At 38.2% G+C, this 27,914-nt stretch overlaps 2 protein-coding genes and 2 long non-coding RNA genes across 4 annotated transcripts in view; 1 reads left to right on the forward strand and 3 right to left on the reverse strand.

Moving 5' to 3' along the window:
* LOC131709663 (zinc-binding protein A33-like) overlaps positions 1-21,561 on the reverse strand; it is a 34,215-nt gene extending 12,654 nt beyond the window's left edge. The window contains exons 1-7 of the mRNA XM_059012235.1: positions 21,558-21,561; positions 21,473-21,508; positions 20,973-20,999; positions 20,153-20,179; positions 19,641-19,676; positions 19,247-19,273; positions 19,097-19,132 (exon numbers count right to left, since the gene is read on the reverse strand). Coding sequence (XP_058868218.1) covers positions 19,097-19,132; positions 19,247-19,273; positions 19,641-19,676; positions 20,153-20,179; positions 20,973-20,999; positions 21,473-21,508; positions 21,558-21,561 — 193 coding nt within the window. The remainder of the gene's footprint in view (positions 1-19,096; positions 19,133-19,246; positions 19,274-19,640; positions 19,677-20,152; positions 20,180-20,972; positions 21,000-21,472; positions 21,509-21,557) is intronic.
* Positions 661-11,018, forward strand: LOC117398995 (butyrophilin subfamily 1 member A1-like). Its single transcript, XM_059012311.1, has 10 exons — positions 661-1,016; positions 2,641-2,718; positions 3,474-3,818; positions 5,456-5,740; positions 6,350-6,469; positions 7,222-7,257; positions 7,895-7,921; positions 8,301-8,327; positions 8,652-8,678; positions 9,835-11,018. The coding sequence occupies exons 2-10, from the start codon at positions 2,643-2,645 to the stop codon at positions 10,401-10,403; spliced, it is 1,512 nt and encodes a 503-aa protein (XP_058868294.1). The 5' UTR covers positions 661-1,016; positions 2,641-2,642; the 3' UTR covers positions 10,404-11,018.
* Positions 21,562-21,620: 59 nt separating the features above from the next.
* Positions 21,621-22,803, reverse strand: LOC131709704 (uncharacterized). Its single transcript, XR_009311584.1, has 3 exons — positions 22,769-22,803; positions 22,013-22,552; positions 21,621-21,645 (listed from the first exon to the last, which is right to left on the reverse strand). It is a non-coding gene; the product is annotated as an uncharacterized LOC131709704 (long non-coding RNA).
* Positions 22,804-22,914: 111 nt separating this feature from the next.
* LOC117967136 (uncharacterized) lies at positions 22,915-27,912 on the reverse strand. Its single transcript, XR_009311583.1, has 3 exons — positions 27,817-27,912; positions 26,035-26,104; positions 22,915-22,941 (listed from the first exon to the last, which is right to left on the reverse strand). It is a non-coding gene; the product is annotated as an uncharacterized LOC117967136 (long non-coding RNA).
* Positions 27,913-27,914: the final 2 nt, after the last annotated feature.

The following is a 27,914-nucleotide window of genomic DNA, read 5'->3' on the forward strand; positions in this document are numbered from 1 at the left end:
GTGTATAACACCTGTAACATGTTAAACCAGCGCTCAGTGTATAACACCTGTAACATGTTAAACCAGCGCTCAGTGTGTAACACCTGTAACATGTTAAAACCGGCGCTCAGTGTATAACACCTGTAACATGTTAAAACCGGCGCTCAGTGCCGCACCGCCGCGGACCAGCAGCCAACTGCAAGCAAGCAAGCCAATATAGAAAGTGTCACATGACAATTGTTCGTGTGAGTGTTTTTAGCTTGCTGAAATCATCTTCTTTAGAAACTTTATTTTTATTTTTGATGGCGCACATTGTAAGTGATATTCTGGAAGAGGAGACTCCCTTTTCAAAGCGCGTAGAAACAAGCAATCCGCAGCGACAGTGCTTCCCGGCAGCTTTTGTCGAAATTCTCTTTTTATATTTATTTTCTGTTAACATTAGTTTATGGATAATCGTGTTTGCTTTTAAACCAATTAAATTGTTACAAAAAAAGACTCTTCTATAGTCCGTTCATTTTAATTCCGTACATGGTCTTGTTGTACTAGTGCTCAAATACACACTCCCTTTTTTCTTTCTATATTTACCCGAAACCTCGCTTAATATAATTTTAGGAAATGACATGTCAGCACTGTACTTGCATCCAGAACGCGTGTGAATTGCATGGGGTGTATCATTATACACAGAGTACAGGACAGATAGATAACGGGATGTGAGGTTCTGATTCATAGTGGTTGTTTTATAATGAAGTGTTTGCATCCTCCCCACTGCTCTGCTCAAAATCCCCTCGGCTACCGGCGGCGGAAGGGAGCGGTGAAAGAGAACACGAAAGTGAAAGTATTGCCAGATTCTACAAAACAACAAAACCCGAGCCTACAGTCACACGAACAAGGTTATATTCTGCAATCCTTCGTCATGCTGTAGTGCGGGCTTCATTTAACACTATATTGTGCAAATACATACAATATTCGGTGTTCGGAAGAAGACTTTAACGGCACATTATTGTCGGTTCGTGATAGTTTATCAATCACAAGGGACGGTAAGTGAACATTGTTTCCGTTTATTTAGGCCCCTATCTGTTTGGTTGGTTGTTTGTCGCGTTTTTTCTGTCATACGTTTTCTGTTTGGTTGTTTGTTTAACTATTTTGTCGCCTTTTTTCTGTTATACGTTTTCTTTGTTGCCTTTATTTCAGAATTTACACTCATGGTGCTCGGACACGCCTAAACCACCTGCCATGCCAAAAATATTTCCATGACCCTATATATAGAATGAACTAACTTTGCTTCAGAAAATACTACTATTATGGCTTCTGGCAGACTTACGCGATGTCGTTTTGAAGTTTCTTTGACGACATGAGATGTTAAATAAAAGATCTAAATGATGTTAATCTAGTTGTTTTTTTAAATGGTCTCAGTCCTAAAATTCTAGGAGATTCAAAACCTTTTCATATATATATATATATATATATATATATATATATATATATATATATATATATATATATATATATATATATATATATAGTTGTAGGCTATTTTAAGCGCCGTGGTTCATAGACACGCCTTCAGATTGCTGACAGTAACACGTGTATTCTGAATGGGTCTTCTTGTTATTTGGTCACACTCGCCCGCCGCACCGAGCAAACATTATAAGTTGAGACACGTAACCACAAGACCACACAATAAATCATTTACAAGTATTTAACTTGACAGACCCACCAAAATGACCACTAATAATTCATCGACCCGTTAATATATCTTATATAATCTTATATAATGTGCTTTTGTATCGGTAGGATCTTAACTGGCACTAAGCCGGCTGGTTTCACTGGCGTTTCCCCTCGTTTATAAAGTGCAACAGCTGCACAAAACAAGTTCCTCCTATAAATACTCACTACCCTTTCTGTGCAGGTCGGTAACATGTGAGAGGTCCTGTTTGTTCAGTCCTGGTGTAAAATGGCGGCGCTAGTTTGAGGTTTTCCTGTAATGTTAGTAATATAGAAAATCCACAAACCGCCGCTCGATTTTTCTTCCACTCTCGTAGAAAGAACCGCCAGAAACAGCAGATTCAGAAATATCACGTTTTTCTCTTTGTCAGTTTTTCATTAAGTATATGGGAAAACTACAAAGCGGTGTGTAATTCAATATATTAACATAACATTATTCAGCAGGTTTCATCGGACTTCATGAAGCAAAATTCATTCATTCTAGAGTGATGCAAAACTTTTGGCCAGAGTTGTATGTACTAACTTCATAGATTCACCCTTCATGGAGTCGCACGCGGTCCCACAGCAGATGCGTGCTATCCTCAACACGCCTGTTAGTTTTTAAAACGTATCACCCTTTCTCTAAAGACATTTAAAATATATGGGTTTGTTTCTTAAGCCCTGATGTTCAGTAAATCAAACTAGCAGCGTAATTCATATATCTTATCCGCTAATGTTAACGTTATTGATATTAATTATAAGTTATAACTCCCGTTCTGTGTGTGTGTGTGTGTGTGTATATATATATATATATATATATATATATATATATTACTGTAAGTGGACCTCAAGCCCTCTGCCTTTTTTCTACCCCCCCCCCCCCCCCCCCCCCCCCCCCGCTCACTGGATTCTTCCCATACTCTGTCCAATATACCTGACCCTGTGATTGTTTTATAGGAATGAGAGGAACGGGGTGTTTGCTGAGATCTGAAGGGATCCTCCTTCTCCTTCTCCAGGTGTACTCTGCATACGCAGGTGAGAGAAAGAAACAATATATTCTGTACCTGTCAGAGGTTTAAAGCAAAGTCTGACACCAACTGTGACAGGATCGCGCTGCGGCCCAAGATGTTACCGGCAGGGATTCGAGTCTCAGAGACTGAAGCTGCAGTGAAGCGCTGCACTGCACACTTATTAACGGAAAATCAATTAGCACTCAATTACCTAACTGGAGACTGGCCACAGCTGTGATTGTTGGCAGGGGCAGAGTTAACCCCGTCCCTGCCAGCCTTACATTCCAGGGCGACTTACAGTTGTTACAAAATATCACATGAAAGATAACAGAATAGTTATAGAATACAATCAAATCCGTGGTAAGTAAGAGCAAGTTCAAATGAGAGAAAATAAATGAGAGAAAATAATTATGTTTGAGAGTGATGTCTCATGTCTCCATCCTAAAATTCTCTCTCCCTCTCTGTGTGTGTGTATATATATATATATATATATATATATATATATATATATATATATAGAACGAGTGGGTGGGGCTTGCTGTTATCACATGACTTGAATGGAATGAGGAAGGCTGTTCAGTACCGCCACATAGGATTCTCCAGTGAAGCCCAAAGCAGCTCAAAACATCCCAACGCCAGGTCAAGGCACATTGAGAAACATGATAATAAGTAATGATTGCAAATGGCACGCATTCAAATGAGCTCCCTGCTCACTCCATTAGTATAGGGACTGATAGGAATATACATGGAAGTGACTAACCTTGTTTCCTGTATCCTCAGACAATTTTAAAGTGGAGGTTCCAGTTGAACCCGTGTCTGCCCATGTGGGGAGCAGCGTCCTGCTTCCCTGCCGCATCTCCACAGGTGTCAACGCCGTGAGGATGGAGGTGAGCTGGGTGAAAAACGGAAATGAAACCGTGCATGTCTACGCATCTGGAGCCGACCTGGAAAGCCGGCAGAGCTCAGGATTCAAAGGCAGAACTCACCTCGATAAAGAAGCACTGGGAGCCGGGAACGTGTCTCTGCAGCTGAACAACGTCAGAGTCTCGGACGAAGGAAGCTATCAGTGTTACGTACTTTCAGAGAGCTGGTTCACTGACTCCACCATGAAGTTAAAGGTCTCGGGTGAGTTTGAATGGATTTACCTCTACAGCGGCGGCCACAGGTTTTGCATCGCCACTAATATATAGAATACATTTATTACTTACTTTAATTGACTTTGCTTCTAAAGGCAGGGTGACCTGGTCAATCATAGGCCTACCGATATTCAGAATAGCGTTATTTGTCACAAGTTTCTTTGTAATGGTTAAAACAAAGCGTCTGCTAAATGACTAATTAATAATAATAATAATAATAATAATAATAATAATAATAATAATAATAATTGCTAGGAACTATACAGGCTTCAAAGTAGTTATCGTGAAATTTAAGCGCATTGGTTAGTGCACTATGTACAACATTTTTCACAGCTGTGCAATTTACCGTTCATGAGAATAAGACTTTTGAAAATTGCTCAATTTTCATTAAATCCAAGATGGCTGCCACACCATGTGACCAAAGGCCGCCATATTGACCATGGCACAACATTCCATAGTCCTCTACATCCGTGTCAAATTTCGTGCGTTTTGGTGCAGCCGATAAGAAGTTATAGGCAGTTTTATAGCCAGTTGCGTATGTTGATGATGTCATGCATCACCGTTTGACCTTTAGGAGAGGTCAGAGGTCACGGGCGATGACATTTTTTCATAGAGCACATATGACTTCCTATACGTGTTCCATTATAACTATGACCCTGTCGGCACGCTCTAGGAGTTACAATTTCAACGTAAATTCCAATATGGCCACCGCGCCGTGTGAGCAATCGGTTTCAATCTTCAGCAGTTATTACTTTCCAACGGTCTGTACAATTGTGTTGACATTGAAGAGCATAAGTGCAATGGTGTTCTTGTTATGGGTTGCAAGAGTTTTTTTTTACAATTATCAATATGGACGCCAAACCATGTGACCAAAATGTGTCATTTTCATATCACCAGTACTTCACGTGAGTCTCTATGGTCATATAAAGTTTCGTGACTGTAGTGTATTGCACCTTGGATTTAATGTATGAAAATAGAGCCACCGTGAAAAGGTCATTTGCGCGCCGCGGTCATGTTTTGTAACAAAAAAGCATAGATTTTACAAATGGTAGAAAGGACCTGGTCATGAACATGCGTGCCAATTTAGGTGTCGATTGACGTTGTGTTTTAACACAAGAAGATTGTTGAATATTTGGCGTCAATCCAGCGTAGCGGGTAAAGTAATTGTTCAATCAACCTCGATTTAACATATGTTTTTTTATAGGCCATTGCTGCACTATCTGCTGCCATTGTCACAGTTCCACCTTAAGTTGTTTTTAAAGGCAAGAGTTTTGAAAAATTCCCCAAATTTCCACAAGATTCAATATGGCGGTCAAACCATGTGACTTTTTCATTCGGGGACGCCAGTCTGGTTGTCCAGCCATAGGCATCTACTTACGTATGCGTTTTCATAACTCTGCGATGATGTTTGGGAAGAAAAATAATAATAATAATAATAATAATAATAATAATAATAATAAACACAGCAATAACAATAGGCTTCCCAGCCTTTGGCTTGGAAGCCTAATAATAATAATAATAATAATAATAATAATAATAATAATAATGGGCTAATGGCATACTGCGTGTGACACGTACAATCTGATTAGTGACGTCAAACCCCTCCTCCTCTTTTTGTGTCCGCAGCTCTCGGGAGATCCCCGCGCTTCAGTCTGGCTGGCCGGCTGGACAGTGACGTCACTCTGCAGTGTGACTCGGAGGGCTGGTTTCCTAAGCCGGACTTGCAGTGGAGGAATGTGAAGGGTGCTGATTTAACAGGGAGGGCTGTTCTCACTGAGAAGCCAGGAGCAGACGGGCTCTTCACTCTCCAGAGCGCTCTGCAGATATCGGAACAGGAGGCCGACGGGGTCATCTGTCTTATAAGACACGGGAAGGAGAGGAGAGTCCTGCAGACCCGAATCCACATCGGGGGTCAGTCAAACCTGCTCCTTTTTTCTGTACCAGTTGGAAAATTCCTTCTTAGTCCTGACTTTTATCCAGGATGACTTACAGGTGTTACAGGGCAGTACAGGGTTACAGTAAGATTCATATTTAAATACAGTGTCGTTTACAGTAAGTGCAAATAATACTACTACTAGAATACATTATGAACTAGGGTGCAACAAGTTAGGATTACAACAAGTTATATATCTACAATGACATTTAAACCCATAGACTGACAACCCTTTGCCTCCTTTCTCACTAAATATCTTGGGCTCCATGAATAGGTACCTTCCCCCCTCCCTCCCTTCCTTCCTCCCTCCCTCCCTTTCAAATGCAGGCATTTTAATGAGACAGTGAGTCGCCCCCCCAAGTGCAGTGACACCTCAAAATGTTTCCTATCAATGAAAGCAAACCGATTGCCTGTAAATACTGCTATCAACGAAATGAAATGATTGTCAGAAACCCTGGACTGTTCAAATCCAATGATCTTGTGTCCTGTTCTTGAACCCTGGACTGTGCAAATCCAATGATCTTGTGTCCTGTTCTTGAACCCTGGACTGTGCAAATCCAATGATCTTGTGTCCTGTTCTTCTGCAGGTGAATTCTTCACCCTGGTCGCCCCCTCATGGAAGGACTTGTCAGTGTTTTTTATAGTTTGTCTCGTACTCTTTGCCTTGTGCATCTCTGCGGCCGTGTACTACTACAGGAAGAGAGAAGGTAAGGACTTTTATCAACAGCAGATACTGCAGATACTTCAATGCTCTGTAGTGCAATGCACTCTGTTACTAGATTTGAATGAATGCAAGATTGAAACATGAAAATATTCACTCTGAAGCTTTGCAGAAAAAATATTATTCAACTCTACAGCTGTGGCCAAAAGTTTTGCATCACCCTCCCTTATATAGAATGAACTCACTCAGCTTCATAGAGTCCAATGAAAGCTGCTGAATAATGTTCCCTTGTTAACATATTGAATTACACACCCTCTATATAGAATGAACTCACTCAGCTTCATAGAGTCCAATGAAAGCTGCTGAATAATGTTCCCTTGTTAACATATTGAATTTCACACCCTCTATATAGAAAGAACTCCCTCAGCTTCATAGAGTCCAATGAAAGCTGCTGAATAATGTTCCCTTGTTAACATATTGAATTCCACATGGCATTTCGAAATCTAACATGACATGTTACTATTCTGGCTTGCAATATAATTGTATAGTTTCATGATGTTAAATAAAAGATCTAAATTATGTTCATATAGTGTTTTATTGAATTGTCTCAATCCTGAAATCCTAGGTGATGTGAAACTTGTGTCCGCAGCTGTAGCTCTCTCAACACTTCCTGTCTCTCATGATTGATTACGGTCACGTCACATGCGCTGTATGAATGTGTTTGTGATGCGTGTATTGTTTTGTGACCCGGCTAATATGTAGAGATGATTATATTGTAATATTTTCCTTTTGTTTCAGCCACCAAGGAAATTCAGAGACAGAATCTTTTAGCAGGTAAAGTGAATTTATTAAACAAATTCACACATAATGTAAACTGGTGTACATGAGTCAGCACTCGTATATCCAGCTCTCAATAATACCTCATCACCGTAATCTGTCATAGTGGCACGGGGCAGACCAACAGAGTAGAACAGGGGTCCAGTGGTTAAAGAAAGGGGCTTGATGCCAGGAGGCTCCGGGTTCAATCCCAGCTCAGCCACTGTGAGTGACCCTGAGCAAGTCACTTCACCTCCTTGTGCTCAGTCCTTCGGATGAGACGTAAAACAAAACTAGGTCCTATTGGAAGTGACTCTGCAGCAGCAGCAGCAGTTGTTGATGATGCAGAGTTCACCCCCGTAGTCTCTGTAAGTCGCTTTGGATAAAAGCGTCTGCTGAATGACTGAAATAAGAGTAGAGTTTAACCGTGACTATGTGGAGATCCAATGGTCCTTTTGAGCACAGTGCTTTTGCACATGGCAGCAAGCAGAGACTCCTGGGGGCGGTGCATGCGTTTACTCAAACTAAACTCCAGGGGAGGTGCCAAGACAGAAACGGTCAATCAGAGGGCAGAACTCAGGTAAGTTGAATGCAATTCGAACGAGACGAACCCCTTTAAAACATTCTACTAATAAAAAACTCTCCTTTCTTTCAGAGTGCGATGACCTTCGTCAAGAAATAAGTAAGATTTTCTTTTTTTTTAATGCAGTAATCACTTTAATTTGATCAAGCTATATATACCCTGTTAGGATAAAGAAGATCTGGATTTGTTTCAGAGCATTTTACAGCACTGGGGATTTCAAAAGTGCCGCATCACGTGATAGGCTGTAGGTTTATTCACATCCGATTGGATCCCAGGCCAGTAGAGTCTGAGAGTCTAGTTATTTAGCCACTGCAGCCTCTAAACATAGAAACACAGTTGTTGAAATGTTTGTCTGCTTTACTGAGATTAATATGCACCACATCACTCACAATACATACTGCTGTAGATTGACAGCACTGAAGACATTGCCAGGGCTGTTATTGACTGGTATTGAAACTCTTCTATTTTCTCTCAACAGAATCCAAAGGATTTGTCCTCAAATCAGGTAAACTTGACTTTCTTAGTTTTTTCTAATTTAGTTGTTTTTACCTGTGCAGAATTTCTAAATGGAGTTCTGGATGAACTGCCTGTAATCTCACAAGATCCACTTAAACAGACAGGAGAAGAAACAGACACTTTCAATATCTCTCTCTCTCACACACACATTACACTGAGGAAAGCATTCACAGAAATGCTTGGCTTGGGTTCTTATAGTGTAGTAATTAATACTGTAATGTGTATTACTCTAAAATAAATGAGTTATGAATGAACTGTGTGCAGAATTATTTAACAGCATTATTTCCCTCTGTCTCTGTTTTATTTCTGATAGAATGGAAGCAGATCCAAGCTGAATCAGGTAACTTGTTTGTTTTTACAAAACTAATCAGCCACTTACTTTTATCTACGAAGGTATTTCTCAATAACATTGAAGATAGAGAGCGCTGTCATTCACAATACAGAATTGTTATTCCAAAGTGTGATTTGCAGCATTTTGTGTGAATGGAAATAATGTTAATTAATGTTACAAAACTAGCAACAAGCAGGCATTGAATTGACATGACATTGTTACCAGTGTTTGTAGTATTAACAGTTTACTGTGCATGGTGAAATGTATTAAGAGCTGCATCTCATTCTGGATTCTCTCTAGCATCTATTCAAATTCAGCTGCAGAATGGCTGTGCAAACAGCACTATTGCAAATGATGCCGTGTTGCTAAGCAGATACTTGATATAAGGAATTCACTAAAAGTTGTTGTATTATTTAGGGTTAAACACACAGCTCTGGACAAAAGTTTTGCATCACCTAGAATTTTAGGATTGAGACATAATTAAAAAAAATATATATAAACATTACTTAAATCTTTATATTTAACATCATGTAATCAAAAGAAACTACTTAATTATTATTTATTTCTTAGCAGATGCCCTTATCCAGGGCGACTTACAATTGTTTCAAGATATCACATTATTTTTTACATACAATTACCCATTTATACAGTTGGGTTTTTACTGGAGCAATCTAGGTAAAGTACCTTGCTCAAGGGTACAGCAGTACTGTCCCCCACCTGGGATTGAACCCACAACCCTCCGGTCAGGAGTCCAGAGCCCTAACCACTACTCCACAATGCTGACCACTTAATGATATTACAAAAAAAAAAAGTCTACCGGGAGCCATAATAGCAGTACAGTAAGTATTTTATGTTAGATTTCAAAATAAAAGTTATTTTCATTAAGTATCTGGGAAAACTACAAACCTGTTTCTAATTCAATATGTTAACATTATTGAGCAGGTTTAATTCAACTTTATGAAGCAAAATTAGTTCATTCTATATCGAGGGTGATGCTAAACTTTTGGTCAGAGCTGTAGTTTCTTCATCATATAAAGCACTTGTATAAACACCATAAACAATCTTATACATGAATCCATCCAAAGTAAAATATATCTATTGCTGTCCATTAAAAATCTGTGTCTATTAACATTGATGATTAAGGGTGCTTGCATCTCGTCTCCAGTGGCTGTGACTCTGGACCCTGATACAGCACACTGCCGCCTCACTGTGTCTGAAGATGGGAAACGTGTGAGAAATGACTACAATGACAAGAATGTCCCCAACACTGAACGGAGATTTGATCACCATCACTTTGTGCTGGGCAGGGAGGGCTTCACCTCAGGGAGACAGTACTGGGAGGTGGAAGTGGGGAAGAGAGATAATTGGAAACTGGGTGTGGTCAGCGAGTCTGCCAAGAGGAAAGGAGTTTTCGATACGAGTCCCAAGGAAGGTTACTGGGTGCTCCAGTTACTCCATGGACATGATCTCAGTGCCTTGACCGACCCTGAGACCCCTCTCAAGGTGCTGCTCCCCCTGAAGGTCGGGGTGCATCTTGATTATGAAGAGGGCAAGCTCTCCTTTTACAGGGTGGAGGATCGTGGTGTTATTTACTCCTTCCTGGGGAAATTCTCTGGGAAACTCTTCCCTTTATTTCATCCAGGAGTTGAAGGGGAAGAACTTGTGATCCTGAACAAAGATCAATCAGATAATTTTCTTTCACTTGAAATGGGACCTGACAAAACTGGGATGTAATTCTTTTTTTGTTTCATTTTCAGCAAAATTGAGAAAAACCAACATGGTCAGTTATATATAACAATACAATGCAATTAAAAAGTTGTATTTTCTGGAAAAAAGGTCAATATCTAAATGAAGTCCCTATAGTTTTTCTTTAGTTTTTTTTTTTTATATGTCCTATTAGAATTCACCAAGATTTTATTTGAAATATTTAGACTCGTATTTCCTCAATCAGATATCCTGCTTGCATATTCATATTAGATTTGCTGGTTTAAGAGTGGTATTGGTTTGTAAAGAAAAGCCACACGGATGAATGCTCGCTTTTCCATGTAGTTGATATTTACACTGAAGCTGGAATATCACCTGGATATTATTGCTGGCTGAGATTAATGTACTGACTTGTGCTATATTGATGCTAATCTTCTTTTACATCATTTCATTGTATTTTACTAACTTTTTGATAAAATTAAGATTACATATTTAACAATACACTGTATTCTGTATTATATATGGCTGTGTGATACAGTGTATAACTATAGCAGGTTGTGTTTTGTTTCTTGTTTCTGTTTCTACTGTTCTGTGTGTTTTAAATACAGCAGCACCCTAAATAAAGGAATGCCATTGTAACCATGACTACAGGGGGTTCATTCATTCACTGCAGACTTCAATGACAGTTTTTCTCAAGTGCCAAAGCACCCTTACAGATGCAATTATTAAAAACACTGAACACAAACAAAACGCGACAGTTCTGGGATTTTGAGAAACACTGCGTGCGCTCGCAAAGTCACACGGCATCAAACACGTATCACATTCAGTGCGACGTGCGCTTGTGTCCGATATCATTGCAGAAACATATGGAAGGCTGTCCAGGTCAAAAACACATACCTAGTACACCTATTCATTCGGACCAATCAGGATACATGAAATACTATGCGTTCTAAATAAATGTAAATTAACTAGGCATTTTCTACATAGTGTCTGCTCATTTTACACTAGTTCCTATGTGGTGGCTGCTCATTTTACACTAGTTCCTATGTGGTGGCTGCTCATTTTACACTAGTTCCTATGTGGTGGCTGCTCATTTTACACTAGTTCCTATGTGGTGGCTGCTCATTTTACACTAGTTTCTATGTGGTGGCTGCTCATTTTACAGACATGCAGCGTAATTACAAGAGTAGCCAATCACCTTCAGGATAACATTTCTTTTCATTTCAGACATTAAACAGGCTTTAAAAAAAATCAAGAATTAAGCCCGGAACACACGGCCAGCTGCGACCGTCGCCTCTCAATGGAGGAGGTTGTGTCGCAAAAAAAAAACGCTGGAAGGGACGCAGAATTTGTGATTTCTTTCAGATTTGACCTGCTCTGGATGAATAAAGTTCAGTGGCAATGGGGCACAGCAATGACAATATGCGAAAACATGAGGCTAGGGAACAATTCTGGCTGGAAGGCAATGAAATCGTGAAAAACACATATGACTGGAGACCTGCCTGCTTACATTCTCTCTCTCTCTCTGTATTAAATATATATAGGAAAAAGAAAAAGGTAATGCAAGTACATAAAATGTAAATAATTGATTTTAAAAAATGACATAGTGACGTTTTGTACTAAATCCTTTCGCTTGATATTTTATAAATTATTCATATTTTTGTATACCTACATTACCTTTTTCTTTGATTTTAGATCTATCTATAGATAGATTGATAGATAAACACACACAGGGGATTCCTTTGGTTTGTATACAATGTCCGTGCCGATATCTTGAAATTATTATTATTATTTTTAGCAGACGCCCTTATCCAGGGCGACTTACAATTTTTACAAGATATCACATTATTTTCACATACAATTACCCATTTATACAGTTGGGTTTTTACTGGAACAATCTAGGTAAAGTACCTTGCTCAAGGGTACAGCAGCAGTGTCCCCTACCAGGGATTGAACCCACGACCCTCCGGTCAAGAGTCCAAAGCCCTAACCACTACTCCACACTGCTGCCCCTATAATCAACACAGCCTCATAAGCATTGTACTTTTTAACTATTAGTCGAAATATTTACAGAATGCTTAAAAACTCCTGCCACAAGCACGATTAAATTATCATTAACAGTGTTTTAATTCAATTATACCGACTCACACTTTTATTTATAATGACGGGAACATGCACCGTGTCGTCCAAACGCTTATAATGAACCCGGGTCCTCTCGCACTAAAGCATAGCGCCGATACCGCTGTACAAAAGAGCCGTCTCCTTTGCAAGGAGCGTATATCGGGCTTATGGCTTTGTGTGTGATTATGTCACCTACCAGCCCTACTGCTGTCTTCCCCCGTGCACGCTACAATACATTTAAAATGACATATTAGTTACAGAGGGGTTACCACTGAACTGAAGCGATTTCTGAGGCTCTGCAAGCTTAGGTTTAATCTCGTCTCGGAGGATCCAAGTCTGTCCATCTTTCACTAGACTTCACCCAATCCCACGGCAAATATAAGGCGACTTTAAATTGGATCATTTATTACACGTGCTGCTTTCTTTAAATGCATTGGTTCTCATTTCATTTTCAGCGATCTGACTGGTCAAATTAGGACGCATAGTAATTAGAATTTAAACACATACTGAAGTCAAATGAGAACGTGTACTAAATATTCGAAGTGCGTACTAAACACATTTTTGACCCGAATGGCCTTCCATAGAAACAGAGCGATACAAACTTTCAAATAATAACAATCCAGCCGACCCGAGCCGCTGGAACGAGCCCTTTAATGATATTCGTGTGCAGATAAAACAATATCCGGTGGAAACAAATGGAGTCCTTTCTGTTAAAATAAGGCAACGCCGCTTTTTTTCTGGTGAAACTTGGAACACTGTGTGGAAGCCTTCGTTCTGCAGATATTGAGGGGTTACAGTCACGTGACCCTAACGCTGTAAAAATAATAATAATAATAATAATAATAATAATAATAATAATAATAGCATGTTAATCATGTGTGTATTAGTGTATGAAACTGGTTGTGAAAATATGTACAGTATTTGTGTATTTATTTATCTTTAATATAAATAGCTGCAAGTCTAGTTGCTTTACAATAATACCTCAATACCTGATTCTTTGAATTTGTAATCAATTGGGACACTTGTTAGCCCTTTCAAATACCGTACCTACTAGTGATAAACTGCAGTCCTGAGTGTGTGGGGAAACAGGGACTGCAGGCGGCGTGGGTAATAGCGACCCCTCGCTGGTAAATATAGAACTACACCACTGGATGAGACGTAAAACACACGAGGTCCTATTGGAAGCGACTCTGCAGCAGCAGTTGTTGATGATAGATAGTTCACCCCCTAGTAGACTTGAAAACTGGACCCACAATTCCAGGACACTTTAAGACAGGTCAGGATTTTCAATTCGCCTCTAACTGCAAAATTCTAAAAGGTATAGACACTGGCGGTGTTTACATGCAAGTTTTAATCGCGCTACTATAGTGCATTCATGACGTGTTACGCGCAAATGACGCACGATTGTGCTCGTTCCAAAAGTGCACGGCAAAAAAAGTGTGTGACTCATGTGTCATTACACTTTGGTAAAGCACGGTAAACTGCGCGCTAATTGGCCTAATTAGTCCCATAGCAACAAACTCCACAGTCGTGCAAAATACTTAACGATAGACTTTCATGAAATAACACGATACCTCCTCCACTTCCCCTATGTAAAAGAACGCTCTTCTCTGGGATACGGTCTTTCTGTCCTCCTCTGTAGCGTAAGTAAGATTTTCCTTATCCCAGTCTTACTAATACAAACAGCCTACCTGACACGCGTAAAAACGCGTTATCTCCTCAACTACAGCAGCTACAGCGCTCAAACCAACTTTAATTTGAAGGATGCCAAATGTGAATTGTTTCACAGTCTCTGTTTTACCTGTGAAGCCTAAGAATAATTTGTGAATGCAATAACATATTGCATATACACACCACCGCCCCAGCGTCAATTAAAAGTGCTTGATATCCCCAACCACAGCAGCTAGCGTTTTCAAACCAACTTTAATTTAAAGAAGACCAATTGTGAATTGTTTCACAGCTTCTGTTTTACTAATAATCATTTGTGAAAAATCTAATGGTTGGGGATATCAAGCCATTTTACGCATGTCGGGCTAAGTGTGTGCGCATATGCGATATGTTACTGTTTTTTCACATATTATTCTTTGGCTTCACATGTAAAACAGATGCTGTGAAACAATTCACAACTGGTCTTCTTTAAATTAAAGTTGGTTTGAACGCTGTAGCTGCTGATCCAGGAGCATCGTCTGATGTGCCAAATTTCTGCTCACAATAACAAGAGAACTGCAGGTGCCAACCCCAGCTCCCGCTGAGAAGGGCACCCGTTCTGCTGTGCCCAATCCTGCCGAATCAGCGGTCCGAGAAGTTTGTACAGAGCAATACCCACTCGCTTCTGCAGCAGCACAGGTGTACGGACATGTATTGGTGACGGCTCCATGTCCACCCGTACGAGTTCCACCAGTTGGTCAAACGTAGCTCGGATGACCCAAAATGTTCGTCAGAGAAAGACTCGTGAAGCATAACCTCCTCCCACCAAACAGAGGGACGATGATGCGCCCGCATTCGTCTTTCCTGCCGATGCACAAATAGAGGTCTGTACATAGGGACGAAGTGGATGAAGGTGTCTCCTGGAAAGAGAGCTCTAGATAAGAAAGCAATAGATGCACGATTCCTTTCCTGCAAACCCATTGCATGGGACTGAAGGAGTTCTTCCCATACAAGACTTAATCTAGCCAGTGTTTGTCTGCGTCTTAATTTTTGTCGCAACTACGTTGTAAGTAGGCCTATGATTTTGTATACCCTTATAACTAATTAGCAAATACACACAAATTATGTATTTATTATATTAAATGTTTGTGTAAGTTTCCACATTTCCTGCATAATTAATTTTAATATTTCAACAAAGTACCTGTGTTTGAAACCAACACATGATGAATTGTTTTTAATATATATTGTTCCACATTAACGCATATTTGTGATTATTGAACGCATAATCCTTTTGCTTAGCACATTAACAGTTACGCAGTTGGCTAAGACTAATATATATGGGTGTGTGAAAGGACATCAGTAGCCTAAGAAGCATAAGAAAAGCAGTAATGGGAATTGGTGAGCGCTGTCGGTTTTTGTACACGATACTTCTACCATTTCTAGAACAACTAATTCTAAACAATAATAGTAATAACTATTTTTATTTTCTTCTTCTTGGCAGCATGAACCGTTTTAACTGCAAGCCTTTTGCATTCTAGACAGATGGGGGGTAACCTTCTCTTCATCTCTGCCTAGCGCGTAAAGCCTCATGTAAACCCCTATGCATTATTTGAACGATATCCTTTATCGCGCAGCATCTCTTTTCAGCGCGTTTGGTGATTTTTAAATAAACCCTCCCATTATTTCATTATCAATGAGGTCGTTTGCATTTGGACGACTAAATTCTCTCTCTAAAATAAACTCTCATGTAAACGTGGAAGCAGAACTGTCATGACCAAAGAAGCGCGAGGGATCTGTTGTCACGCTTTTCAGTTTTTGTTTGTAAACTGCCCCAGTGTTTTTAATAATTGCATCTGTAAGGGTGCTTTGGCACTTGAGAAAAACTGTCATTGAAGTCTGCAGTGAATGAATGAACCCCCTGTAGTCATGGTTACAATGGCATTCCTTTATTTAGGGTGCTGCCATATTTAAAACACACAGAACAGTGGAAACAGAAACAAGAAATAAAACACAACCTGCAATAGTTACACACTGCATCACACAGCTATATATAATACAGAATGCAGTGTATTGTTAAATATGTAATCTTAATTTTATCAAAAAGTTAGTAAAATACAATGAAATGATGTAAAAGACGATTAGCATCAATATAGCACAAGTCAGAACATTAATCTCAGCCAGCAATAATATCCAGGTGATATTCCAGCTTCAGTGTAAATATCAACTACATGGAAAAGCGAGCATTCATCCATGTGGCTTTTCTGTACAAACCAAGACCACTCTTAAACCAGCAAATCTAATATGAATATGCAAGCAGGATATCTGATTGAGGAAATACGAGTCTAAATATTTCAAATAAAATCGTGGTGTCAATGTGTTGTTAAAATATCCATGTCTTTCAATTAGAATCCACAACACATAACTGGGCACCCTTTCATTTATTCTTAAAATCACTTCAGCACCCATTACTTCATTTCCTAAACATGCTGTAGGTGATAACATAGTGTCTGTCTGTGTGTAATATATATCTGATTATATATATATATATATATATATATATATATATATATATACACTGTATATATATAAATAAATAAATAGCAGGCTACTTGTGAGGACTACACATTCTTCACAGTTGCATTGATTATCAAGGGTGCTTTATCATGTGATCCTGGGCTGAAAATGGGGTAGACCTGCCCGGGGAATGAGCCTTCTAAAGTATGGATGTGAGATCTGGTTTCTACATTGTAAAATGACAGCCTCCCTCCCTCGTGATCCAGATACACCCCCCACACCTTACAGATCTTCTCCAGATTTAAGATCTGATCCCCTGATCTGATTCCCTGGCTCACAGCTGTACAGGTCTTCCCTCTAACCAGCCTCACAAGCCAGTAGCCCTCCCCTGGTTTCTCAGGTATGCTCTTCTCATGAGGGTGTGTGGAGACCCCTAGGTACCAGTAGCCCTTCACCCCCACCTCCACCTCCCAGTAGTGCCTCCCTGAGGTGAACCCCTCCCTGCCCAGCACACTGGGCCACTCTGCTGATCTCTCCCCTGTGAATCTCACTCGTGAGCCATCTTCAGAGACTGTGAGGCTGGGGCTGGCTGTGTCAGGGTCTAGAGTCACATTGACTGGGGTAAAGGAATGAGAAGAGTGTGTTATTGAGAATCACAGGAAAAGCAGGGAACTTGATTATTGATGCTTTCTCTCTCTCACGATGATGAACAACAACACTTTCATTCTTTGATCATAACAACGGTATTTAGACAGATTTTAAAGTTATTGTAACTGGAAACACAGAAACATTTAATGTTATTTTTTTCTCCCATAAAGTATATTACATTAGAAATTGCAAGCGATGCTACATTGAACATATTTTTAAAACACATATTTCAAAAAAATAAAACCAAGCCCCCTAATTGTGTTCAAAGAGAATTATGAGAAAATATGATTTATTAAATTCAAACTTACCACGAGCTTCAGTTATTGGTTTCCATTCTGAAATAAATGAATAGAAGAATGAATCAAGTGTAAGAGAATGAATCTGTGGATTCTGATTACTGTAAGTGTATTAATGCAGATTAAAATGTTATACCTCTGTCAAAGGCATAGCCGCATGCGTCTGTTTGAGAGAAGAGAGTATAGTTAAGGGTGGGAGGAAATTGCCACTATAAATTATAATTAGTGTCCAAACACACCCTTAATGGGACTCTTCTAATCTACACACATCTTGGTACAGAGGGTTTGATCCCTGTTAAATAATTCACACATCTGAACTAATCAATTAAACCTGACACCAATAGCAACTGCTTTTTTCAATACACCTAATGAAAAAGTTTTGAAAGATGACTTATTATTCATAATGAAAAAAAAATAATGAGAGAGAGACCAGGAGTTTATTAATATTGAAGTGATCCAATGAGAGCACAGCTTATAATCTCAAATGAGGTCATCCTGTACAGAGAACACAATTCTAAAAAACACTTCTGTTTCATAGTAGTTCGAGAGCTATCTTCATTTCTGTAATTAATAAGAATGTATGACTTTGTTTGTAGGGAGTCCCTTTTTAAAACAGACACAGTTTGAAGACATTGAATTTCAGAAGCTTGAGATACGTCTCTTCTACAACAAGACACACCCCACATGTGTTGAATTCAGTCAATTCACATATGAGATAGAAAGACAGAAATCCTCGATACAAAAAACACAACACATGTGCTTACTGGTTTTCCTTCGAAGTTCTTCAAAATCTAGGAATGAAAAACAGAGAAACCATTTCATTAAGTGCAGAAGCATTCCCCCATTTCAGTTTTCAATGTAATGAAACCACAACAGAGTTCTGAACTATTTAATATTCTCCCTACAATTGGTTTTCAGTGTTACTTCATTAAAATAATAACGTGTTTCTGATCAATTGCATTTGAAATTGTTCACACTGCCTTTATATTGATTATAATGATCTTACCTGCTTCAACCTCCTCTTTATAAATCTCTAAAAGATAAAAAATGAAAAGTTGAGTTTGTATTTCGGCTCATGAACTCATGTGATGCAATACAAGGTTTAATTTAATAAAAAGAATAATGAGATGAATGTATTAATCTTGCCATATTTCTTCTGAAGATCCTCCTTTTCTAGAAGACACAAACAAAGACAGCTTGGTTAGTTGTACTAGTTTAGAAGAGTGTATTAGTAACATTATTAATATGCTTAGAAGACCAAAAACGGTGAAAAAACTCAATCATGTTGTCCAATGGATGATTTTGCCTTCATTTCATTAGCGGTACAGCATTCCCTCATTTCAGTTTTAAATGTAGTTCAATCACAACAGAGTTCTGAACTATTTAATAGTCTGCCTACAATTGATTTTCAGTGTTATTTTAATAAAGTACAAGATTTCTGATCAATTGCATTTGAAATTGTTCAGACTGCCTTTATATGGATTATAATGATCTTACCTGCTTCAACCTTCTCTTTCTCCTTTTTTAAGGTCTCTAGAAGATAAAAAATGAAAAGTTGAGTTTGTATTTTGGCTCATGAACTCGTCTGATGCAATACAATGGTTTAACCATATGTAAAGAATATTGAGATGAATGTATTAATCTTGCCATAATTCTTCTGAAGAGCCTCCTTTTCTAAAAGACATAAAGAAAGACAGCTTGGTTAGTTTTACTAGTTTAGAACAGTTGAGATTCATCATTAAGGGTGATGTGACTAGATTTCATTGCATTAGTTACATTATTAATATACTTATAAGACCAAACATGGTCCCAATGCTCAAACACGTTCTCCAATGGATGATTTTGCCATCATTTCATTAGCGGTACAGCATTCCCTCATTTCAGTTTTAAATGTAGTTCAATCACAACAGAGACGTGTGTTTGTAACTCTTTAATATTCTCCAAACAGACTGCAGAGCATTTAGAATTAGAACTGCTAGGGTTTCTGATAAAGGGAGATTGAAATGGAAACTTTCTTTCTGCAGATTATTTATACACTTACCTTTTACCAGTCTCTCATTCTCGCTTTTTAAACTGTCTAAAACAGAAAAGAGTGAAAAGTTTAGTTTGTGTTCTGGTCATTAACTCATGCAATTCAAGACACACAGAGAACCAGCGATGCTATTATTCAGAATAAGAAAATAATACAAACTGGAATCCAATGGTTCATATTACTACACTTTTAGGTACTACTGTCTCATCAATCTTATTATGTCAGCTTATTATCTCAAATGAGGTCATCCTGTTTAGAGACACAATTCTAAAGAACACTTCTGTTTCATAGTCGTTCTCGAGAACTATCTTCATTTTTTGCAATTAATAAGAATCTATGACTTTGTTTGTAGGGAGTCTCTGTTTAAAACAGATTGAAGAGATTGAATTTCAGAAGCTTAAAACTGCATTTAGAGATGACATCTCTTCTACAGTAAGACACACCCCTCACATGTTGAATTCACTTATATGAGATAGAAAGACAGAAATCCTCGATACAAAAAACACAACACATATTCTTACTGGTATTCCTTTGAAGGTCTTTAAAATCTAGGAATGAAACACAGAAACCATTTCATTAAGTGCAGAAGCATTCCCCCATTTCAGTTTTAAATGTAATGAAACCACAACAGAGATCTGAACTATTTAATATTCTCCCTACAATTGGTTTTCAGTGTTACTTTATTAAAATAATAACGTGTTTCTGATCAACTGCATTTGAAATTGTACAGACTGCCTTTATATGGATTATAATGATCTTATCTGCTTCAACCGTCTTTTCATAAATCTCTAAAAGATCAAAAATGAAAAGTTTAGTTTGTATTTTAGCTCATGCACACATGTGATTCAATACAATAGTTTAATAAAAAGAATATTGAGATGAATGTATTAATCTTGCCATATTGCTTCTGAAGATCCTCCTTTTCTAAACTTGTGCAATTCAAGACACACAGAGAACCAGCGATGCTATTATTCATAATGAGAAAATAATACAAACAGCAATCCAATGGTTCATATCACTATACTTTTAGGTACTACTGTCTCATCAATCTTATTATGTCAGCTTATTATCTCAAATGAGGTCATCCTGTTTAGAGACACAATTCTAAAGAACACTTCTGTTTCATAGTCGTTCTCGAGAACTATCTTCATTTTTTTGTAATTAATAAGAATGTATGACTTTGTTTGTAGATAGTCTCTGTTTAAAACAGATTGAAGAGATTGAATTTCAGAAGCTTAAAACTGCACTTAGAGATAGACACACCCCTCACGTGTTGAATTCACTTATATGAGATAGAAAGACAGAAATCCTCGATACTAAAAACACAACACATATTCTTACTGGTTTTCCTTCGAAGTTCTTCAAAATCTAGGAATGAAACACACAGAAACCATTTCATTAAGTGCAGAAGCATTATTATTATTATTATTTGTTTATTTAGCAGACGCCTTTATCCAAGGCGACTTACAGAGACTAGGGTGTGTGAACTATGCATCAGCTGCAGAGTCACTTACAACTACGTCTCACCCGAAAGACGGAGCACAAGGAGGTGAAGTGACTTGCTCAGGGTCACACAACGAGTCAGTGGTTGAGGTGGGATTTGAACCGGGGACCTTCTGGTTACAAGCCCGTTTCTTTAACCACTCGACCACACAGCCTCCTGTGAAGCATTCCCCCCATTTCAGTTTTAAATGTAATGAAACCACAACAGAGATCTGAACTCTTTAATATTCTACCAACAATTGGTTTTCAGTGTTACTTTAATAAAATAATAACATATTTCTGATCAATTGTATTTGAAATTGTACAGACTGCCTTTATATGGATTATAATGATCTTACCATCTTCAACGTTCTTTTTCTCCCTTTTTAAAGTCTCTAAAACAGAAAAGAGTGAAACGTTAAGTTTGCATTTCGGCTCATGAACTCATGTGATTCAATACAATAGTTTAATAAAAAGAATATTGAGATGAATGTATTAATCTTGCCATAATTCTTCTGAAGATCCTCCTTTTCTAAAAGACACAAACAAAGACAGCTATGTTAGTTTTACTAATTTGGAACAGTTGAGATTCATCATTAAGGGTGATGTGACTAGATTTCACTGCATTAGTTACATTATTAATATACTTAGAAGACCAAACATGGTCCCAATGCTCAAACACGTTGTCCAATGGATGATTTTGCCTTCGTTTCATTGGCAGTACAGCATTCCCTCACTTCAGTTTTAAATGTAGTTCAATCACAACAGAGACGTGTGTTTGTAACTCTTTAATATTCTCCAAACAAACTGCAGAGCATTTAGAATTAGAACTGCTAGGGTTTCTGATAAAGGGAGATTGAAATGGAAACTTTCTTTCTGCAGATTATTTATACACTTACCTTTTACCAGTCTCTCATTCTCTCTTTTTAAAATGTCTAAAACAGAAAAGAGTGAAAAGTTTAGCTTGTGTTCTGGTTCATTAACTCATGTGATTCAAGACACACAGAGAACCAGCGATGCTATTATTCATAATGAGAAAATAATACAAGCAGCAATCCAATGGTTCATATCACTATACTTTTAGGTACTACTGTCTCATCAATCTTATTATGTCAGCTTATTATCTCAAATGAGGTCATCCTGTTTAGAGACACAATTCTAAAGAACACTTCTGTTTCATAGTCGTTCTCGAGAACTATCTTCATTTTTTTGTAATTAATAAGAATGTATGACTTCGTTTGTAGAGAGTCTCTGTTTAAAACAGATTGAAGAGATTGAATTTCAGAAGCTTAAAACTGCACTTGAGATGACGTCTCTTCTACAGTAAGACACACCCCTCACGTGTTGAATTCACTTATATGAGATAGAAAGACAGAAATCCTCGATACTAAAAACACAACACATATTCTTACTGGTTTTCCTTCGAAGTTCTTCAAAATCTAGGAATGAAACACACAGAAACCATTTCATTAAGTGCAGAAGCATTCCCCCCATTTCAGTTTTAAATGTAATGAAACCACAACAGAGATCTGAACTCTTTAATATTCTACCAACAATTGGTTTTCAGTGTTACTTTAATAAAATAATAACATATTTCTGATCAATTGTATTTGAAATTGTACAGACTGCCTTTATATGGATTATAATGATCTTACCATCTTCAACGTTCTTTTTCTCCCTTTTTAAAGTCTCTAAAACAGAAAAGAGTGAAACGTTAAGTTTGCATTTCGGCTCATGAACTCATGTGATTCAATACAATAGTTTAATAAAAAGAATATTGAGATGAATGTATTAATCTTGCCATAATTCTTCTGAAGATCCTCCTTTTCTAAAAGACACAAACAAAGACAGCTATGTTAGTTTTACTAATTTGGAACAGTTGAGATTCATCATTAAGGGTGATGTGACTAGATTTCACTGCATTAGTTACATTATTAATATACTTAGAAGACCAAACATGGTCCCAATGCTCAAACACGTTGTCCAATGGATGATTTTGCCTTCGTTTCATTGGCAGTACAGCATTCCCTCACTTCAGTTTTAAATGTAGTTCAATCACAACAGAGACGTGTGTTTGTAACTCTTTAATATTCTCCAAACAAACTGCAGAGCATTTAGAATTAGAACTGCTAGGGTTTCTGATAAAGGGAGATTGAAATGGAAACTTTCTTTCTGCAGATTATTTATACACGTACCTTTTTCCAGACTCTCATTCTCCCTTTTTAAAATGTCTAAAACAGAAAAGAGTGAAAAGTTTAGTTTGTATTTTAGCTCATGAACTCATGTGATTCAATACAATAGTTTTAATAAAAATAATATTGAGATGAATGTATTAATCTTGTCATCTACCAAATAATGATTACTTTTCCCCCTCCCCCCCTACTGTATAAATAGGGGTAGCAGTTTGACACCACAATACGACCCGTCGATTTATTACCATCTTTACACCCCTCCCCCCCCCCATTGTAACCAAAAAAAACAAACAGGGGTAGCCATTTCTGATTGGGAGACAAACTGTTGCATCTATAGCTGTCAGATTTTGCTACCAGTAGCACATTCTGACGGGGAGGCATATTGTGACAGTACACCGGTTCATTGACTCATGCAATTCAACACACAGAGAACCAGCGATGCTATTAATCATAATGAGAAAATAATACAATAGTTTTAGGTCGGCCAGGGTGTCCTCGGCTCACTGCACACCAGCGACCCCTGTAGTCTGTCTGGGCACCTGCGGGCTTGCCTGTAAGCTGCCCAGAGCTGTCCATTGTCCTCTTGTGACCAAATCATATCAAATCTTGACCACTGTTTCCTTTTTGTTTCCTCGATTTCCTTTGTGTTCTATGATTCTTTGGCACAATCCGGGTGACGATCGCATGATCAGCTCGTGGTTGTCTAATCTGCACTGTCACGCCACACACAGCTACAGGCTACATATAGAGACACGAGTCTTTTATTCTCTCTCTGGTAATTCGTGTTCTGGTGTTTTTTTTATGTATTTATGTCATGAGTGACAAATGTGTGTGTAATTATTGAATTATATTATTGTGACTTTAGAATGTTTTATTTAATTCTTTCCTTTTTTCTCACAATGTGTTGTTTGAATGGTTTGTTTAATTTAAACACGTTTGGTGTATTGATTAACGATGTGTTTTTATGTTTTGTACAGACGCTGCTGTTGCCTGTTCCCATGGCGATGCCACTGGATGGACCGCCTGGATTATGTTTGGATCACAGGTGTAGGTTGGGGCGGGGAGACGAAAAAAAAAGAAAAAGGACAGAACAGAAGATAGAAGAGAAGAGAATACAGAAAGACGGACACAGATGAGACGGAAATCAACAGAGAGAAAGAAAGCAAAGAGACAGAAATCAGCAGATTGAAAAAAAAGAAAACAGACACGAGACCACAGAAAGAGAGCAGATCGGGGTGTCGCAGACAGCAGCACGGGACCAGGAAGTGAGGAATTTGGGGAGCTGCAGGAAGCTACACGGAAAAATTTGTGGACTGAGAACGAGAGTAAAGAGAAGTCAGGACGTGAGGAGCCGAAGACGACCAGCTGAGCGGCGCTGACCAGAGAGAAGCAAAGAGCACGAGCACTTTATGAGAGAGAGAGAGCTGCCCAGAGAGACGCTGGAAGTTGGGGGGCGTTACATCTATCAACCAGCTAAGTGTTGTTGTCTTGTTGTGGTGCATTATGCTTAAACTACATTAGAGTCACGCACCTTTCATTGAGCTATTGTTATATTGTATTATAACTGTTGATATCAGCGGAGTCTTTTCCCTGTTCCCTGCCTGACATTACAACCAGAACTATATATATATATCGCTGCTATAGATATGTGTTGTGATTAATTTTAATTAGTAATTTTACCAATTTTAGTTTTTTTTATTTTATTATTATTATACTATTTTAATTCATTGTGTAAACCAGGAGATAAATTGAATGAGTCTTGAAGTGCACTGATCCTTTCCTTATTTCTTATCAGGAAACCTGTACCGTGTGCAATACCCTACTCTAGATCGAGAGTGGAGGTCCTGCCTAGTAACAGATTGAAACATCTCTCTCCACTCACCCGACTCTGGGACAGTCTCAGGGTTATTAGTCTGTGGTGGAGTGGAGCCCCCCTGTTGGGAAAGGGATAATTGAGCAGTTTGAAATTTGGGTGGCAGGAGATTGGAACCACATCCCCTACCGACAATCCAGCCAGGGCAAGTGCAATATTAAACAAGGACTGGTTATGTACATTAAACTGCTGTTTCTCCTATTTTACCCTTCACGCTAGCAACGAGGTATGCTACATTATCATAAATGCCAAGTCTTGAGTATGACCTGTTTTTAATAAAGAACAATTTTAATAAAGAACAATCTCCTTCTCCACCCTCACCCCCGCAGTGGTGGAATAACCTTCCTACAGATGTCAGGACTGCCCAGTCCCTGACCACATTCCGGCGCCTCCTCAAGACTCACCTCTTCGGACAGCACCTGTACCACTCCTCCTCTTTTCCCTCTGGACACTTTATCACTATTCCTTAAAGCGCTTTACTTGCTCTTATCTGCTCCCTATTTTACTGCATTTAATCCTGTACTTTAGAGACTACTGTAATCTGTCACAAGTGTTATTTAATCTGTAGTATTTTGTATTTAATCATATCCTGATGTAACTATCACTGACACTGTTATCTGCTCCGTTATTGAATCGTATTTTGTCATATACCTGTACTTGCTAGAACCAAAGTCATTGTATTTATCTTGCTCTTAATTGTATTATTACTTGTACTGTGATTCTTGAAATGTATTTTTGTTTACGACTGTAAGTCGCCCTGGATAAGGGCGTCTGCTAAGAAATAAATAATAATAATAATAATAATAATAATAATAATAATAATAATAATAATAATAATAATAATAATAATACTTACTGTCTCTGTTCATTGCTGTGGGTTGTAGGCTGGTTGCTGTCCCCCTTAGTTGATATCTCGAACCTGTGTACTAATGAAAGTAGAAGGTAATTATAATAGAACAGAATTCCTTATTTTTTCTAAACATAAGGTGGCGTAGTCTGGCTTTATTCTTTATTCCAGGGGCTTACGTTACGCACTCCCCTCTCGCCGGTGTGGCATTTACATTTTGTTTAAAGAAGTATAGCTCATCAGATTTGTAACCAATATGTATGGAATGCATTGTACCTATTTAAGTGAAACCCTGTTTATTTGAGGTTGTGTAACAGTGCTAGATAGCCGTTTTTAATGATAGGCAAAGCAAACATTGCGTCTCGATTGAAAATGCAGAAGCACAGAACTATGGACAGTTTTTTTCTTCCAAAGGGACAGCATGAATGGTCACAAGGCCATTTAGTTTGAACTATTTCAACACTGCAGACCTGTATACAGGGCTAGGGAAAATAACACGGCACTAAACTGATCTAATACACCAACGTGTGTCTACGGCGGTCTAATGTTTCCCAGTATGGATGCTGTTTAGTGTCGCTCCTTCGTGCTGAAAGTCTTACTGAAGTTGTGCCTGAAGCTGGTGGCAGTATCAGTGGACATTTACTGCAGTTGATAAATGTTCTGAAAAGTAATCATTAGAATCGATGGGATGTATAATACTTCTACCCGAAGCTTATTAGCATGTTTATTATTCTGTAGCGCCGACACCCCGTTGTTTTAAATTGAAACTCAACACTCCGGCATCACGTCGCTTCATTTTCAATATAAACTCCAAACATATCAATCAATCTTTATTTTATATATATATAAACACATCACTTTGTTGTAACTGAAAAGTTGAAGAAAATATTGTGTGGCATAACTGAGCATGTGTTGATTGAAGTTATTTATTCAAAAATGATTTTTTCTTTCTTGTTGTTTTTAGCTAGGCGAACAAAGACAGGAATTTCTGTGCAAAAACTTTCACAGACTCGCTATAGAGACCCGCATCGTAAGGGGGCTGGGAAATTAGCTTGAAAAACCCAAGTCACAAGACTGCCAGTAATTGCATTCCTGTATTTGTGGGGACTTCTCTTTGAACTCGACAAAACTCCACACAGGGTGAAAGTCGACAACAAACTAAATTGCTAGTGTGTGTGTATATATATATATATATATATATATATATATATATATATATATATATATATATATATATATATATATATATATATATATATATATATATATATAATTAACGGGGTCACTTCAGTGGGTCTGTCAAGTTAAATACTTGTAAATGATTTATTGCGTGGTCTTGTGGTTAAGTCTTCTGGTTATATGAAAAACAAGTTCCTCCTATAAATACTCACTACCCTTTCTGTGCAGGTCGGTAACATGTGAGAGTTTCCAGGTATTTAACAAGTGACCACTAATAATTCGTCGACCCGTTAATATATTTATTTCTTATATAATATGGTGTTGTATCGGTAGGATCTTAACTGGCACTAAGCCGGCTGGTTTCACTGGCGTTTCCCCTCGTTTATAAAGTGCAACAGCTGCACAAAACAAGTTCCTCCTATAAATACTCACTACCCTTTCTGTGCAGGTCGGTAACATGTGAGAGTTCCTGTTTCTTCAGCCCTGGTGTAAAATGGCAGCGCTAGTTTGAGGTTTTCTTGTAATATTAGTAATATTGAAAATCCACAAACTACTGCTCGATTTTTCTTCCACTCTCGTAAAAAGAACCGCTAGAAACAGCAGAAGACTCACCATTGTATTATGGGGTTGGTTTTTACACGGATATTAATAGTACTGTTTTATAATAGTCAGGCAAACGCAATTCATCTCTCTCTCTCTCTCTCTCTCTC

Source organism: Acipenser ruthenus, chromosome 44 (genome assembly GCF_902713425.1).
Source record: "Acipenser ruthenus chromosome 44, fAciRut3.2 maternal haplotype, whole genome shotgun sequence".
NCBI lineage: Eukaryota > Metazoa > Chordata > Actinopteri > Acipenseriformes > Acipenseridae > Acipenser > Acipenser ruthenus.

What these genes read in the sequence shown, in the direction of transcription:
- LOC117398995 (XM_059012311.1), top strand. Translation starts at nt 2,643, where the DNA reads ATGAGAGGAACGGGGTGTTTGCTGAGATCTGAAGGGATCCTCCTTCTC. An exon ending in GAGACAGAATCTTTTAGCAG is followed by an intron (nt 7,258 to 7,894) that starts GTAAAGTGAATT and finishes CCTTTCTTTCAG; the next exon opens with AGTGCGATGACCTTCGTCAA. An exon ending in TGACCTTCGTCAAGAAATAA is followed by an intron (nt 7,922 to 8,300) that starts GTAAGATTTTCT and finishes TTCTCTCAACAG; the next exon opens with AATCCAAAGGATTTGTCCTC.